The sequence below is a fragment of the Eptesicus fuscus genome, chromosome 10 (genome assembly GCF_027574615.1).
Source record: "Eptesicus fuscus isolate TK198812 chromosome 10, DD_ASM_mEF_20220401, whole genome shotgun sequence".
Classification (NCBI taxonomy): Eukaryota; Metazoa; Chordata; class Mammalia; order Chiroptera; family Vespertilionidae; genus Eptesicus; species Eptesicus fuscus.
The window spans coordinates 83,423,688-83,441,354 of NC_072482.1; the positions used below are offsets into that span (position 1 = coordinate 83,423,688).

Genomic DNA, 17,667 nt, shown 5'->3' on the forward strand with positions numbered 1-17,667 from the left:
GTTAGAATTCCCTTAAGTAGGTTCACTAAAAGTCTGTTTCACTATACCACATTTTCATTAACTTTAGAAGAAGTAGTTTTCCAGAGTTAGCATCTCATGTAATATCTATACCACCTGTAAAACCATTGAATATGGATAATTTATTTCATAAGCCTGTCACATCAAGGTTTTATTAGAGCTCAGTAAAAATATATATGTGTTTGTGAATATACATTTTTGACCCAGTGCAAAATAATTGAAAATTAGCCCCTTATCTGTATGTAGTAACTTTTATGTTCAAAATTAGCAGTCAAAACACTATGTATGAGTTCTCTTTCTCTTGGTCAAAGAGTTTTGAGGGGAAAATGTTCTTAAAATAAATCAGACAGGGATTCAATGTGGGGGGGGAGTGTGTGTCTTGAATAAAGGGTATATTGTGAAGACAGCATTTTTTTTAAAAAAAAAAAGAAATCCACTCTCAGAATTCCACATCTTACTTTGGGGAACATATTCTTTTACAAGACTCCAGGAATTAAACAATATGTAAGAGTTTAAGTGTTCAATTTACCAGATTATCTGCCATTCCTTGTCTCCAAAATGCAAGGCCAGTGATAGTCACTAGAACACATTTTCTGTAAACTGAAAATCACTAGACAGGAAATACATTTATCATAATAATTTCCTATAGTCATCTAGTTCCTTGTGCCCATTAAAAGTACATTTGAATATGACAGAGTTTCAGATAAAAACAATGAAACATCACAATGAGAGCTGAAATATGGCTTCATAGGAAACAGGGCTTCATTTACTTAGCTTTGATTATGTAAGTGTCTTTTATTTTTGTAATAGTTCACATCACTGGCATGAACTCATGGGCCAAACTTTTCCAATTTTAGTTATTACCAAAATTTACAAACTTGACATAAAGATTACATTGTATATTTACAAAGAACTTGGCACTTACAGAATAAATTATTCACTTTTTAATTCAGACTAGGGCCCCCATGGTTCAGGCAAATGGGAAAGCCTGATGCCTTATTATATAGTATGCTACATTGACAAGAATAAATAAGTTTCCAGCTGGTAATTCCTCCACAGTGCTGTCCCTGTTGCTGAAAACAAGTACCTTTCATTTCTCATCCATGGAGAGTGGAGAGCAGGTATCAGTCCAGAGAGAGCAAAGGTTGCATGTTTTCTTCCTCATTTTTATCCATGCGTTTTAGGACTGTAGGATCCACTACTGATTGGGATCTGGAAATGTTAAAGCCAATGTTAGTGAGCTATCACCAAATAATCGCATTCTCTACTCTGTCTTTTCTCCATTATTGCTGCTCTCACTGAAGCGGGTTATCTCCCTTTTCATCAAGGGATTTATAAACTGAGAATGCTACACATTCAGAGAGAGAGAGAGAGAGAGAGAGAGAGAGAGAGAGAGAGAGAGAGAGAGAGACTTTCGGTGGGTTTTGCATCTGAGGAAACAATCCCCTCTGGCCTCTAAATGGAATACTCAACAGCAAAGGATCCTAAATACACAAGAATAGGCTTAAGTTCTTTTTAAAAAAACATATATTTTTATTGAATTCAGAGAGGAAGAGAGAGGAAGAGAGAGAAAGAAATATCAATGATAAGACAGAATTATTGTTCAGCTGCCTCCTGCATGCCCCACACTGGGGATTGAGCCCGCAACCCAGGCATGTGCCCTGACCAGGAATCAAACTGTGACCTCCTGGCTCATAGGTCAATGCTCAACCACTGAGCAACACCGGCCGGAGGGGCAATAAGGTTAAGTTCTTTGAGACTGGGGCTTTCTACTGTAAGACAGATGTATCCCAAATGGGAAATTATTACAGTAAAATTATTGTTATGAGACCTAAACTAAAAATGATAGGAGCCTTGAGTCCTGTCTTAAAGAGCTCTTTGAAACGCATTCAACGTAAATGCGCATGTTTGAACCAACACTTTTTATTTTTCATGATCACATTAGGAAAAAAGTCAAAATTTGAATGTGAGTTTTGTTCAATTTCCCACTAGACTATTTGAAAAAAATAAATCTTATTCTTGAAATTTTGTGAAATGTTTTAAGACTTTTAAAGAGTTAAAACCCAGGAGGCTTGGTGACGAAGGAATTAGGAAGTACAAATGGGCAGTTAGAACAGAGTCACAGGAATGTAAAGTACAGCGTTGAAAATATAGTCAATAATAGTCAATAATAGTCAACATATAGTCAATATATGTGGTGTCAGGTGGGTGCAACACTTATGGGGGGATTGCTTTGTAAGTTGTACAAGTGTCTAACTTGCTTATATAGTACATAAAGCATTTTTTTTTAAAAATTAAAGTTATGTTAAAACCCCTCTTGTTTCAGCAGCAGCTCTTTATGACTAGGAAAGCAAATACTGTGAAAACCCCTTCCACATGCCTTTGATAGCAGGTGGGAATTATATATTAGGAAACAACATAAAACAGGCAAGGAGGAGAGTTAATGAGACATGCTACTGTTGGGGCAGGAAGCTGCCATCGTAATAGCTCCAGCATTAAGGAAGCAGCTGCCCTTTTACAATTCTCCGTGGTAATGAATTTTTCCCCTGCTGCTGCATTCCAGCCAATTGGCTATCGCTGTGCCTCTTAGCAGACCTCATTAACTTTCAAACAGAAAGACTAGAAGCTAAACTACAACTGCACATGCTAATGAAAAAGAAAAGCAATGGAACTAATTATCAAAGCAAAAATAATTACAGGATTAACTGATAAAGTCAGTCCTTCACTTAAATAAACTTAAATTCCTTTCTAAAGAGAGAATGAAAGGAAGGTGGGAATACTGAAACAGGGAGGTTTTAGTTCATAATTCATTTTTACCATTTTATCTCAAGGCTAGGTATTAGATGCCTAGGTCAGAAAGGAAATTGACTAAAGTTGAATGTGTGTGTGTGGAGAGAGCAGGATAGAAGGGGACCCAGAGGGAGGGAGGGTAACAATAATAATTTATCTTGGAAAAAGTACATCAATGAAATACATTTTAATATTGCTCAAAATATTGAGTCATTAGACCTTTAAAACTGTTTTTCTTAAACAACTAAAAAATTAGTTTCCCAAGATTACTCCATACTAAAACGTGCAGAGGTTCATTTACTGTCCTGCACTAAAGTGTTGGATTGATACTGGTACCCACTGCACTGTATATTCCATGAGCAGGGACCTTATCATGTCTCTCCTGCTGCAAACACAATGTGTTTCATAGGCTGTTACACAGTAGGATCTCAGCGTTTTAACTTCTACTCAATAAATAGTTTCCATACTGAAAAAAAAAATCGGTATTAAGCATTCAAAATGAATAGCAATTTATCCTGTGGAGAAATTCTTAACAGAAAATGTATTTTTAAATTCTCATAAAGTTAAGTCTATTGCATAAATCTTGAGGTCTATCTAATAAGATTTAAGGAGTACACACCAAAGCTCTTCAGACAGTGCAAAGGACACAACTTAAGCATCTGCCGAAATGTTTTGTGAAAACACATATCACACACACAATCTTTTAAATCTTTATGTTCCTTGACTATTTGTTAAAAGTATTAGAGGATATGGTGACTTTCATAACATTTGAAATTATAGTGGACTACACCATCTGGGATAGAGTTCCTAGTTTCCTTTCATCATGCACTACAGATGTAAGAATGGCCCCACGTGTGCAACCATTCCTTAATAAAACAAGCCAGGCAGAAACCATTTCCAATTCAGATGATTAAGATTTTTGGGGGGTGTTTAATTGCCCCAAGTGTACTATTATCTTAATCCAATGAAATTGCTATTGTTATTGTAGTTCTCTTACACAAAACAAAGGATTATTTGTGCAGGATCATAAGTTAATGAATTGGTCTGTTTCAGCTGCAATAGAGGGCGTTGTCCATCATGAAGTCATAGGATATCTCAACAGCCCCCACACAGCCTCCACTGTCTTTGCCATAACTTTTATTTTTTACTAAAACAAATAATTTAAATTTAATTATCCAGGCATCACTCATTCATTTATTATGCATCTACTATAGCAATATTGTACTATACCTTAGTGTTTAAGAGGCTAGATTTTGGACAGAAGGGATTCCAGTTCTGCTATTTGCTATCTCTGTGACTGTGGGAAAGCTACTTAAACTTTCTAAAAGTTGGTTCTCATTATCTATAAAATGGGCAACATAGCACCTACATCATACAGATGTATTGAGGATCAAATGCAATAATTCATGCATAAATGCAAGCATAAATTCTGGCAGATAGCACATGGTAGCAGTTAAGGAAATGACGTATGAAATACTATTGCCTGTGTTCCCATATTAGCATCACTACTTTGTAGCTATGTGACATGGGAAGTTACTTACCTTCTCTGTATTGGGTCTCCTCATTAATAAGTTTGGGCTACTACTACCTTAATAGTTGTTTAGAGAAGCAAAGGAGTCAATACATATATAAAAAAACATTAGTTAGGTTTTGGCATGTAGTAGCAATAGATGTTAAATATTGTCCAATAAAACTGAAAGTCATATTTGAATAATAGTATTGTTGCTCACTGCAATTGTTATGTGCCAGGCACTATCCTAGGTATTAGAGATATGAGGTCAAAGACACTTGCCCAGTTTAAGGCACTCGCAATCTACTGAACTTTGTGTCTTATCACGTGACTATGCTATTCCTCCACAATTTTACACAGGGGGACAGAGTCTTCTTCCTGCACATCTAGCTAAATTCACCCAACGGAAGAATTAAATACAACTCTTTGGTGAAGGAATGATTTTTCTTTCTCTCTCAGAGTATGACATAAATCTGAAAAAGGAAATAGAGAAGAAGTGGGGAACTGCCATTTCCTGAGATGGAGAAGATGAGAGTCAAGTAAAATAACTTTCTTAATCTCATTCTTCCAGAAGTTTTCAAATAGAACAATAAGAGCTTCATATGATACAAAGCCTATACCAAACAAAGGATGTCTAAAAACATAAGCAGCCCACATCAGAAGCAAGAAACTCCAGGGCTGGGAGTTCGATGTGCTGTGAGCCAAGTGTGCAGGGAACAAAATGGCCTAATTAATTGGAGAAAAAAAAATCAGGATCCATAAAGACTTCAAAAGGTGGATAGACTGAGCCAAATCCAACAAGATGGTATAATCGATTAAAGTAATGTGCTTGGAGGAAAAAGCTATACTTAGAAATAGAGAATTATGAGAATTTGGAAAGAGACTTACTAGTTTTAGGCAGTACAATATGAGTCAGCAATGTGCTCTGGCTTCCTGAACAAAACAACAACAGAAACAAAAGAAGGCCAATGACGTCTACACTGTAAAGCCAGAATTCTGGCACCTCAGTGCAAGTAGTAACTGTGTCAGATGTTACCTGTTCAGTTCTCAACATGGCACTTCAAAGGGGCCACTGACAGACAGCAGAGGACCCCTTCATTTCTCAGCTCATACCTAGTGAGCACCCTGTGTGCCAGGCCCTACTCCACGTACTGGGGATGCAGAAGAGAACGGGGTAGACAAAGCCACTGCAGTCTCCATGAAGCTTACACTGGGAGGTTGGGTATAAAATTAAATAAAATAAGGCACTTCACAGACTGGTAAATGCTATGAAGAAAATTAAGGAGGTGACTAGAATGAGGAAGAAGTAGAACTGATTAGGACCTGGTGATTGAGAAAGATCAAAAGACCTCTTCAGCAGATGACCTTTGACTGGGCCAGCCATTGGACAATGTAGGAAAAGGGCATTCCAACCAGAGGTGACAAGTATAAAGACCCTTAGATAGGAACAAGATGCAGAGGCTGAAGGAGGATAAAAAAGGATGTTTTGTCTGAAAGGTAGGAGAGGAAAGAAAAGGTAAACAAACAGAAAAGAGAGGTAGGCAGGATCAGATCATGTAGCACAATGTAAGCCCCAATATGGAGTTGATTTTATATTGTATAATCAGCAGACATTAAAAAGTTAAAGCAGAGAAGTGAAATACTCTGATTTTGAGCAGAGTACAGCTATGGTCTTGGAGGTTATGGAGAGAAATGTGCTCAGAGAGGATTACGTGAAATGAGCATTGCTAGTTAGCCAAAGAAACGACCTATGTCAGTTGTCTTTGAATCTTTATATAGCTCAGATCTAGAGTGAGGGTTCTCTGTGTCACACTGTCATGGAAGGGAAGACAAAGTTCATGTCAACAACATGGAAGACTTTACATTTCATGGATTGGAACCGCTGTTTCACTGCATGTAGACTATGTAACTTGGGAGATACAATTACAATGTGTTTGACAGGGATGCTATGAGGATCAAACTAATGTTACCAAAAAAAAGTACCTAGTAAGGGCCTAATTCATGAAAAGTATATAGTAAACAGTAGATTGCAACAACTAATAGTAAGATTATTATTTTAGCCCACCTGTCAGAATGACTATCATCAACAAATCAACAAATGACAAGTGTTGGCGAGGATGCGGAGAAAAAGGAACCCTCATGCACTGCTGGTGGGAATGCAAACTGGTGCAGCCACTGTGGAGAACAGTATGGAGTTTCCTCAAAAAACTAAAAATGGAACTCCCATTTGACCCAGTAATCCCACTCCCAGGAATATATTCTAAGAAAGTAGAAACACTAATCAGAAAGGATATATGCACCCCTATGTTCATAGCAGCACAATTTACAATAGCTAAGATTTGGAAACAGCCTAGGTGCCCATCAGCAGATGACTGGATCAGAAAACTATGGTACATCTACACAATGGAATACTATGCTGCCATAAAAAAGAAGGAATTCTTACCATTTGTAGTAACCTGGATGGAATTGGAGAACATTATGCTAAGTGAAATAAGCCAGTCAATGAAAGAAAAAATACCACATGACCTCACTCATTCATGGATAATAAAGAACATTATAAACCAATGAACAAAAAGATAGATACAGAGACAGTAAAGCATCAAACAGACTGTCAAATTACAATGGGAAGGTTAGGGAGAAGTGGGGAGATAAGAGATCAACTGAAGGACTTGTATGCATGCATATAAGCATAACCAATTGACGCAAAACCCTGGGGGGTGAGGCATGTATGGGAGTGGGTTGGAGGGGCAATGGTAAGATATGTACACATATAATACCTTAATAAAATAATGAAAAAAAAAAAAACTGTGGTACATTTACACAATGGAATACAACGCTGCTATAAAAAAGAAGGAACTTTTACCATTTGCAACAGCATGGATGGGACTGGAGAACATTATGCTAAGCAAAATAAGCCAGTCGGAGAAAAATAAATATCACATGATCTCACTCATATGTGGGATATAATGATCAACATAATTTGAAGAATAGATCCAGAGACAAATTGCAGGGGAGGGGGTGGAGCGGTTAAGCAACCAAAGGACTTGTATACATGCGTATTAGCATAACCAATGGACACAGACACTGGGACAGTGGGGGCTTGCCTGGGGTGGGAATTGCTGGGGTGGTGCGGAGAGGGGAGTCAATTGGGGAAAAAGGAAACATATGTAACTATTTTAGCCCGGCCAGCGTGGCTCAGTGGTTTAGTGTCGACCTATGAATCAGGAGGTCATTATTCGACTCCAGGTCAGGGCACATGTCCAGGTTGTGGGCTCGATCCCCAGGAGGTCAGGTGCAGGAGGCAACCAATCAATGATTCTCTCTCTCTCCTTTCTCTCTGAAATCAATAAAAATGTATATTTTTTAAAAGTTTGTTATCTTATAAGAAGAAACCAGACATTTTGAGGCAATGTCTTTTAAATATTTTTATTTTAGAAAACTTTTTAGAGAATTTGATGAAATATATGCCTTAAAAATGTACTATATATATTCACACCTTTCCATACACAGCTTTGAAGACAACTTTTAGTACTTAATAGACCCCCTCAAGAGCCCATCCATGAACCACATTGGTTAGGAGCACACAGAACTCAAATTAAGAAGTCCTGTTTTGAGAGAAGGGAGTTGAGAAGCCTAAACTTGGTTTAGACATAAGCTTTATGCTTAGTGGAGAAATTAAAGCAGGAGATGTCATTGGCCTTTTCATTCTCTCCAAGGAGAGGTAGAGCAGCCTAGAGAGAGGAAGACATCACACACACACACACACACACACACCCCTACAGTAGTAACAGCAAAAAGAGAGGCCAGCTCAGAGAACTGGAATGTCACTGCATGAGTCAGAGCAATGACAGAAGGGCCATAAGGCTTTCATCAGGGAAGGATGCAAGACAGTGTTTGGAATGACATGTAAGATGCTCTTGGGTCGTGCCTGAGCTAGGTGAGGAGAGACTTGCAAGAGCTATGGTTCCTTTCTTCTGTGATGGGAAATGAACCAAAAATAAATAATACTTGTTACATTTTTCACATGAACCCTGGGCTGGTGTGGCCTGGGGAAACCTGGACATTAGATATCTTCTATGTGCTACAGAATGCAAACTCAGTTATACATCTGTGCATGTCTGGCAACTCCCCCACCCTCCATCACTGGATGATAGCTGGATGTACATTTTATCCACAATGGATCCAAAACACCTAGGAACATGCCTAATACAGATCATGTCTTCAATAAATATGCACTGATTGAAAGAAAACAGTCATAAGAATACCGTGAGAGTCAAAGCAGGGTGTTTGACTCAACAGTGAATTTTATAAAGATTAAAGCTGTAAGGAAGTAGAATGTTTTGCCCCAGGAATGGCTAGACCTTTAAACAGAAACTTGGCAGAAATATTGTAAAGAGAACATAAGCTTTAGATATTAGTGTTTGAAGGGTGTGTGTGTGTGTGTGTGTGTGTGTGTGTGTTTGCTATGGATCCCTTACTTCAAATGAAATATTACACCGAAGTCTAATAAACTGCTTAGAAAGGAGTCATTTTCATTGCAGTGGAGATGGGCACCATCCCCACCCCACCTGCTTGGCCTGAGAAACCCAACCAGAACCCTGAAGTGCAGTTTGAAAAATCACTGGATTTAGTGACTTCTAAGGGCCCTGCTAGATTATCTGTGAATCTTCAACAACACTGAGTTCAGGTTAGCTCAAATGACTACCTTTGACTCAAAATTCCTAGACGTCCAAAATTCCTAGACGTCCATTTTATGGGGGCATAAAATGCTTTAAAATCTCACCAACTATAGCCTTCAAAAATATAAAACCTGAAGTTAGACCTGGGCTGCCTCTGCCCTGACCCTAGCCCACTTCCCAAGTACCTCCCGCATACCTCTTCATGGACTTGGGGGAGAGCTCCTTTTCTACTTCTTTCACAGGCATGCTGTAGGAGTCCACATTGTATTCACTGTCATCGTCATACTCGTGGTCAAGCAGTGTTCTTGCCCATGTTCCCATGTCATAAGGGGGCAGCATTCCTCCAAACTCAGAGGGCAGGATCTCAGGATGAATTAGTTGGTGTAGACTATTTAGGTTGTTACCATGCAAAAATATCTACAAATACAAGAAGAGAGGTGGGAGAAAACACACAGAGGAGAAGTAATATCATCCAAATGCTGTGGGGAGGAAGTAACAATAGCAAGAGCAGAAGCAAGAGTTTTCTATGTCCATTACAATATTTAAGCCCCTTATCCACTCTGTGTAACAGGCAGGCTGGTACTGTCATCCTAGTATTTCATATAAAAATTCTGAGGTTAGGAACTTTAAGGTCTGCTGGTTATTGGGTTAAAGAGCTGGAACCAGAATTTGGTTTTCTGCTTCATAGCCAGGTTCATTAGAAGAATCTAATGTGCATGTTGATCTGTACATCATTCTGATGTTAGTTGTGCAAAGCTGATGATGTGCATAATGAATGCTATTAAAACAGATTCTTCTCATAAGGGACTCGTCAACTACAAAGCCCATTGAAGTTATTGAGCCCCAAAGCTGTCACTGGTATGGCCTTCTCTTTATCATCCGTAAAATGCGAATACTGTAACTACTAAATTACCACTTTGTAATGCAAAGTATGTGATGTAAATAAAAGTGGATTAGCATCATCATAATGAAAGGTTAAGTGAAGGTTCATGTCCCAAAGGACTTATGTTCTATAGTGTTTTCACCATCTTCTCTATTCAAGATTTCCATGTTTACTGTTCAAATAGAAAATGAAGTAATGGATTCAAAATGTAAAGGTGTATGCATATATTAATTATGGATAATACTGTCTACATAGAGCTTTTTTTTTGTTAAACTGAAAAACTATTCAAGCTACAGACTCAAGATCTGTTTCCCCATAAATTGCTACCTCTTTTCTTACATTTCAATCTCAAAACTGCAAATCAGTCTTCTCAGATAAAGCATTGTTTGTCATCTCGTGTAAAGTTATATAATATTTATTTAAGAAGTATAATTTATAAATGACAGAAATGATTTCATACTTCAGGTTCATGATGAACAGGCTAGCACATTTGTCTTTGTATCTCATACTTTTAGAATCTACTGAAGTTAATATACAGGAAAACAAAGGAAGACTAGTCTATAACAGCAACTAAAATAAAAGGATGGGTGTCACCAATCAACAAGTGATTTCAATAGTGAAAGCAGATGAGAGCAAGTCATTGGCCAAAACAGGCAGAAATAACAACGGCCTGGAATATGTGATGCGGGACCTACAGAGGGGAGATGTCATCTGTCCCAGAGCACATCAAATTAATTGCAAACTTTATACTTTCCACTCCTATTTGCAGAGCACAACAGCCCAGGAAACACACACACACACACACACACACATGCACGCACACACACACACACACACACACACACACACACACTGCTAGGTTCTTCTCATAGGAAATTAAAGGAATTTTTCCTTGGAAAGTTAAGCTCTAGCATCTGAAGCCCTTATTTTATTAAGAATATAACCTTTGGTTTATCAGATGCATTACTTCATGTAAGAAACCTTCTCTTTCAAGTCATGCAAAACGGCTGGTAAGAAATCCTTGGGGAAATAAATGTAATCCAGCACACTACCTCCTCCCTTTACACTAACACTCTGCTACCTCCCCTCTCAACATCACTTTCAGCTTTGGCCTCGTTTCCTCTTTCACTGAAAAAATAGGGCAACCAGATGATAGCCACCCACCAGCATCTGTGTCCATATGCTTTGCCGTTGTTCCTAGTACAATGAAGGATAAACTTTACAAAGGCCAACTTCTCCACCTGTGTACTAGAATTCATCCTTTCTCTTCTACTCAGTTATACTTCCTAAGCAATTCTCTCTGTCTCTCTCACATCATCAGATTTCCTTGCTCTGCTGGCTCTTTCCCATCAGAGAACAAATATGCCAACTCTACTCTTCTATTCCCCTATACAGATACCTAAACCTCTCTTGGACCTCCTTCAGCCTCCAGTTATTATCCTATTTCTCTCCTTCCGTTTATTACAAAACTCATAAAAATTGTCTAAGTTTATTGTTCAAATATTCTCTCATTTTTCCTAAATCCAATAAAAACAGATTTTGCCTTCCAACACAGTAAATTGCTCTTGTCAAGATTCTTCTCACTGCTAAATTCATTGTCCAATTCTCAGTCCTTATTTTTCTTGAACTCTCAGCACTGGGTATAGTAGATGACGCTCCTTATGAAAACATTTGTACTCAAGATCTTTTGATTTTCTCCTACATCGACCGATGTTTATTTCAGTCTCTTTTGCTGATTCTTTCTCAATTACCCCAACGTCTTAATGCCAGAGAGCTGCGGGGTTCAGTTCTTGAATTTATTCTCTTCTCTAACTATACTCACTCCTTGGTGATTTTATTCACTCTCATGGTTTTAACTATTGTCCACACACTGAAAGTCCATATATTAAATCCAGACCTCCAACTTTTATTTTATTTTCTTAGCCTGTGGCATTAAAGAAAATGTGCTATGTGACTGAAGTGGAAAGGAGGGAGGTGGAATACTTTTGAAATTTAACAAGGAAGAGAAGAGTGAGTCCACCATATATTTCTCAGAACTAGAAGTGAAACCTGTCTCCTGTCAGCTCTTGGGGAGGGGCAAGACCACAGCCATGGACTAGCTGAAGAGTGCACTCGGGTAGTGGGTTGAAGCCTAGCCATTGGCTGCCAGCTCCAGCAAAGATGCTCTTTTTTTCTGGGACATCTTGAGAGCAGAAGGAGGCCTTCATTCAAGAAACTAATACTGGCTCAAACAATGAGGCTGTCCGAAGTTGTCATGATAGCTAAGAAGTTTGGTTCTGTATGAAACATTCCTGGTATTGCTGAGAGTTTGAGAAGGGACCCCCTCTAACACCTAAGGTGGGTGGTTATTCCTTCCCATCAATAGAGTATGTTGGAGACTCAAAGTCATTTAATTTAAGAAAATGAAGAACCAGGTGTTTGTGCACTGATGGGGGACATCTGAAGTATATGGTGTTTCAGTAATATCGTGATGTTGAATTAGAGCACTAGCAAGGAATTATAATCATTTTGCATTGTACATTGATTAAATAAATAAAAATTAAAGGTGCTTTAACCTATAATTACTTTCTCATATGAAAAATTCCAATACAGTTTTAATTAAAATGCTAAAGTTCAGATGTTTCACTTCTATGTGGAGTAATGCTAGAAATGCATCTGTACAGACATTGTTGGAATTGTCAGATTCAATTTAATAACCTCAAAACCTGAAGCGTTCTTGGTTTTCTAGACATGATCCTCTTCAGTCCTTTTCAACAGAACACAGTCATGTTAAAATCATATCAGAACAATCACCCCTATACTCAAAGTCTTCCAAATCCTTCTCATTTCACTCTGACTGAAAGTTTGATCCTTGTAATGGTGTCCAAGGCCTGATATGACCCAGCACACCATAATCCCGCCTACCCAGGCCTCTGCTTCCCTTTCCTCCCAAAATAGTTCATTAGGCTCCAGCCCTCCTGGCCTCCTGGCTGTTTGTTACATACACCAGGAGTATTTCTACCTAAGGACCTTTGTATTTGCTGTTCCCTCTACCTGGGACAGCATTCTGGGCAAACCCACATATTCAACTCTACTACATCCTAGCAGTGATTTAGAGCAAATTGCTTAACCATCTAGCCTAGTTTTTTGTCTATAAAAGGAAAAAGCAATAAGCCTTGCTTTTAGGATTAAATGAGTTAACATATATAAGGAATTTAGAACAACCTGTGGCAGAGTGACTGCTACAAAAGCCTTCACTAGTATAATTTGTACTGAAAGCTCCAGCAGGTGTTTTGGATCACCTGATCATCTTACCTAATAAAAGAGAAACATGCAAATTAACCATCACTCCACTATGCCCACAGCCAATCAGAGTGAGCATGCAGATTAACCCAACAAAGATGGAGGTTAATTTGCCTATGCAGGCACAGAGCGACCAACCGGGAGTGGCAGGACACCTGCTATGAGGGGAAAGGGGGCGGTGGAGGGAGCTACAGGAGCGGTGCTCCAGACAGAAGCGAGGACTTGCTGGCTCCCAGGTGGGCTGGGAGCTTGGATGTGCAGGCTCCCTGGAGGCCAGGGAGCAGGGACGTGCCAGCTCCCAGGCAGCTGGGAGTGAAGCCAGGGGAAGGAAGGCCTATTCTTGCACGAATATCGTGCAATGGGCCTCTAGTCCTTTCATAAAACAACATTTGCAAGTGTTATTTGTGAGACCCATCAATCCATTTTTCTAAATTCTAAAATGTAAATTAATTTGAGACCCGGTGGTAGAAACAATTCCCAATATCCATTGTAATTGTTTACTGAATTCTTCCTCCTAAGCTACTGGGATATTTTCAACAAATTCATAAATAGAAAATACTCTATCACTAATGTTTGATACAAACATATATTTAACAATTTTTTCACATTCCCACTCTTATGACACTGAAGTCACTGAAGTGCCTTTTCGTTCACCGAGGAACATGGGAAATTATCTTCCATGTGAATTTAGAGCTATATTTTATAATGGAACTAATCATTTGAAAGTTGGTCATAGCACAATGGTAAAAATAGCTCTAACTATGGAGCTATTTTGATTCAAATATTGCTGTACCACTTCACAGCTGTATAAATGACTAAGCTAGTTACTTATCCATCCTAAGACTTACTTTCCTCTGCTCTGAATTAGGACTTAATGCTTACTAAGCTTACTTTCAGAGATGTTTGGAGGATAAAATAAAATAATGTCCATTCAAATGCATTTTTTAATCAATATCATTAATTAATTAGAGGCCCAGTACACAGATTTGTGCACTGGTGGGGGGCATGGCCTGCAGGCATCGCTGAGCAGCACCTCCACAGTGGGAGCACACTGACCACCATGGGGCAGCTCCTACATTGAGCGCCTGCGCCCTAGTGGTCAGTACGCATCATAGCAACTGAATGACTGGTCATTCTGGTCATTCTGCTGTTCGGTCTCTGGGCTTTTATATATATAGAAGATTAGAGGCCTGGTGCATGAATTCGTGCATGGGAGATGGGAGGGAGTTGATTGGGAGCAGGGCCATGGGCAGATGGCCAGCCAGCCCCATCCCCTGGTTGAACTCCCAGTCGAACTCCTGGTCGAGGGGCCAATTTGCATATTAGCCTTTTATTATATAAGATACTAAAATGTGTTCAGCGTTTACCATGTGCCATGCACTGTCCTAAATGCTTTCTATAAATTATCTCATTCTCAGAAAAAGCATTTTGTTGTATGTACTTTCAATATCCTCATTGTTAGATGAAACCAAATCTAAGAACTCAAGTAACTTGTAATTTAAAGGGATATTAATATTTCTACAAATTAGCATTCTTTCTGAAGTGTGTGATTGATCATGACAATTACCGCAAAATCATATTAACTACCACAAAATTCACTATATGCAATGAAATATATGTATATTGTGAAATAACTTACTCCACTTATCAATTTCTAAAATTATAGCTTTTGTCTAGGCCTACTTGATATTAAGTATACCAATAACTATATAGTAACATGGCTTTTTTTTCTTTACTTTTAAACTAAGGTATTAATATATAATGCATGTGCTAAAATGTTCTCCAAATTTGTGGAAAAATAGGAGAGCTGGTTTTAAATATTTCTCTCATAGATAAACTGTTCAGAATTAAACACATGTCTTTAAGAATTAGAAAATGTCTTATATGTTGAAGTTATATGCAATGTACAAGCACATTTATGATGCTAATATGATGCAGACAGTGTGCAACATAATTCATTGAATGGAGGAGGTGAAATGATATGAAGACAGAAACAAATACCCTTTTCCGCGTCTTCTCCTTGAGGAAAGGCCGGATTACAGTGTACAGGGCATGGATATACCACGGCTGGTTGACAAAATGAATTCCTCCGAATCGGGCTGGGAAACTGTCCTAGAGGAACATGAGGGAAAGAAAATCCAACATGCTTTAATATATGGCGAAGGTTTAGGGAAGGTCATATGATAGACAAATTTTTTACTCCACACACTTAAATGAGATTATCTGTAGTTAGGAGAAGAAGGGAAGATATTTATCGCATTAAACACTAACTTTCATACAAAAACAGAAACAATTTGTAATAAAGCAAATCCTTTGCAAGAATAGATATAAGAACTTCAGCATGTTTAAGACTGTCATATATTAAGCCTGCAAACTGCCATTATAGGTCAAGAAACATAAATAAAAGGCATTAGAAATTTGTCAAATAATGAACCTATGATAGATGTTTTAATTAAATTATTATTTTTATATTAAAGTGTATTTACATTAAAATGTTTTATTAAATTTCACTGTAGTCATCTATAATGTGAACACTGTCAGATATCAAAATTCATTTTATTCTCTTTCTCTTATCAACTTTATAATAAACATTCTCCTTCCCATATTTCAACCATTAACAAAAGGAAATGCACTTAAGCAAAATAAAAACCTAGAATTGTAGTGTAAGGAATTTGGAGATGGATTCTGCCAGATTAAATAAAAGTCAAAACCCTCTGAGCTCACCCCAGGTGGAAATGGGGCTCTCATAAGGCCAGCCCCTGCTTTGGCAAGAGCTCGCCTGTGTAATGTTTGCATCTGAAGTGATGTACAGAGGTTCATCCCAAAGCCATTCCACAACAGGAAGGGATAAGTGAATTAATTGCAACATTTGACAATGCTATGGATTCCACATAAACAGACCTGATTCTTGCTACTAGTTCAGAACGCCACACTGAATTGACTATTGATGTCTACTTTAAGAAAAACTAGACCACTACAAATGTCCCTCAAGTGACATCATCATAATTGGCATTCTTCTGGATTCTACTTAGAGCATTAACAGAAACGAAAGTAAAGAAACTGAAACAATTGTACATGTATTTTTTAAAATTAAATGATCCTTGAACAAGATTCAAAAGATTAAAAAACATGGATAATATAACCTCACTAATATATTTTGTTTGGGGGGACACTTATGAGCATTAGTAATTAATTAGTGTTTTGAATACTGATTTTCAGAGCCCATGAGCATTTTTGCAAACTAATTTCTGTCTCTGAGAATAACACACTACAAAAAACCCACATTACTTCAAACAATAAATAAATTAGAATAGCTAAAGGTAAAATGTGATTCCTTTTATGTCAATGTCATTACTTCTTCCATAAATATGTAGTTTCATTCATCAAGAGGTTATTATAATGGAAATGAATCAGGTAGAAATGCAGACAAGTATGTTTCGAACTAATGACATTTTTATATATGAAAAGAAGATAACTAATGTATGTAAAATAAAAAGAATGCCAAGATAAACACCCATGTGCCCTCTACTTAGCAAAGCATCGGTAACCTTGAAGTTCACTGTGTTCATATTCTTTCACCCTCCCCCACATTTTTAAATTTCACATTATATTTCAAATATAAGAATTTCCCTGGCTTATATTTTATAAATATTATAAGAACATAAATATTATATTTATTCTATACTTTATGTATTTTAATATTTTTCCTACATTTATATATGTACTCCTAAAACATACTAAGTACTTAAACTTCATAAAATCATCATCATAGTAGATGTATTCTTCCATTGTCATATCACATTGGTTTTGAGGTTCATTGTATTGATGGTAATACATGTTGTGCATAGCTAGATTTCATTGCCACTGTTGTATAGTATACCAGTATATTATACAACACAGTTCACTTATTTTCTTCTCTCCATGAAAAGAAAATTATTTTCCAAATTTCTGCCAATACCAGAAATGCTGCCCTGCAGATTCCCTTCAGAATGTCCACCCCACTGCAATCCCTAATGCAGCCTGCTTCTAAAACCTACTCCTGAATGGGCATTTGATCTCTAGAGCAGAACTGAATGAACACCAGCTATCAAGTTATTAAGCCAAAAGTCTTAGCTCAGTGGCTTTTTAAACTTTGAGAATCATGTCCAGGTCATTTTTCTTCTATCCTGAAAAAAAATGAATATGTACACATATACACATTAACTCACGTAAGATGTCATCGGGTTTCCTGAATACATCTTTAGATACAGAGTAACATGATCAGATCATATTTGAGATAGGGTGAAAGAGAAGGAAAAACACTGATTTGAAAGCAAGTACATCTTTGTTAAAATTCTGACTTAATGCCACCTCTCAGGCATCAGAGGCCAAAACACGGACATAATCCTTATTTCCTTCCCCTCACTGTGATACCTCTCATTTCCTTTCTCTCTCTCTTCTCCTGTGGTATTACCACATACGTATATTATACCTTTTATAGTTGTCCCACAGTCCTTGGATACTTT

General features: G+C 37.7%; 1 protein-coding gene across 1 annotated transcript in view; it reads right to left on the reverse strand.

Moving 5' to 3' along the window:
• Nucleotides 1–1,142: 1,142 nt before the first annotated feature.
• Nucleotides 1,143–17,667, reverse strand: part of CLVS2 (clavesin 2) — a 60,975-nt gene continuing 44,450 nt past the window's right edge. The window contains exons 3-5 of the mRNA XM_008138708.3: nt 15,164–15,274; nt 9,194–9,414; nt 1,143–1,230 (exon numbers count right to left, since the gene is read on the reverse strand). Of these exons, the coding sequence (XP_008136930.1) occupies nt 1,143–1,230; nt 9,194–9,414; nt 15,164–15,274 (420 nt within the window). The remainder of the gene's footprint in view (nt 1,231–9,193; nt 9,415–15,163; nt 15,275–17,667) is intronic.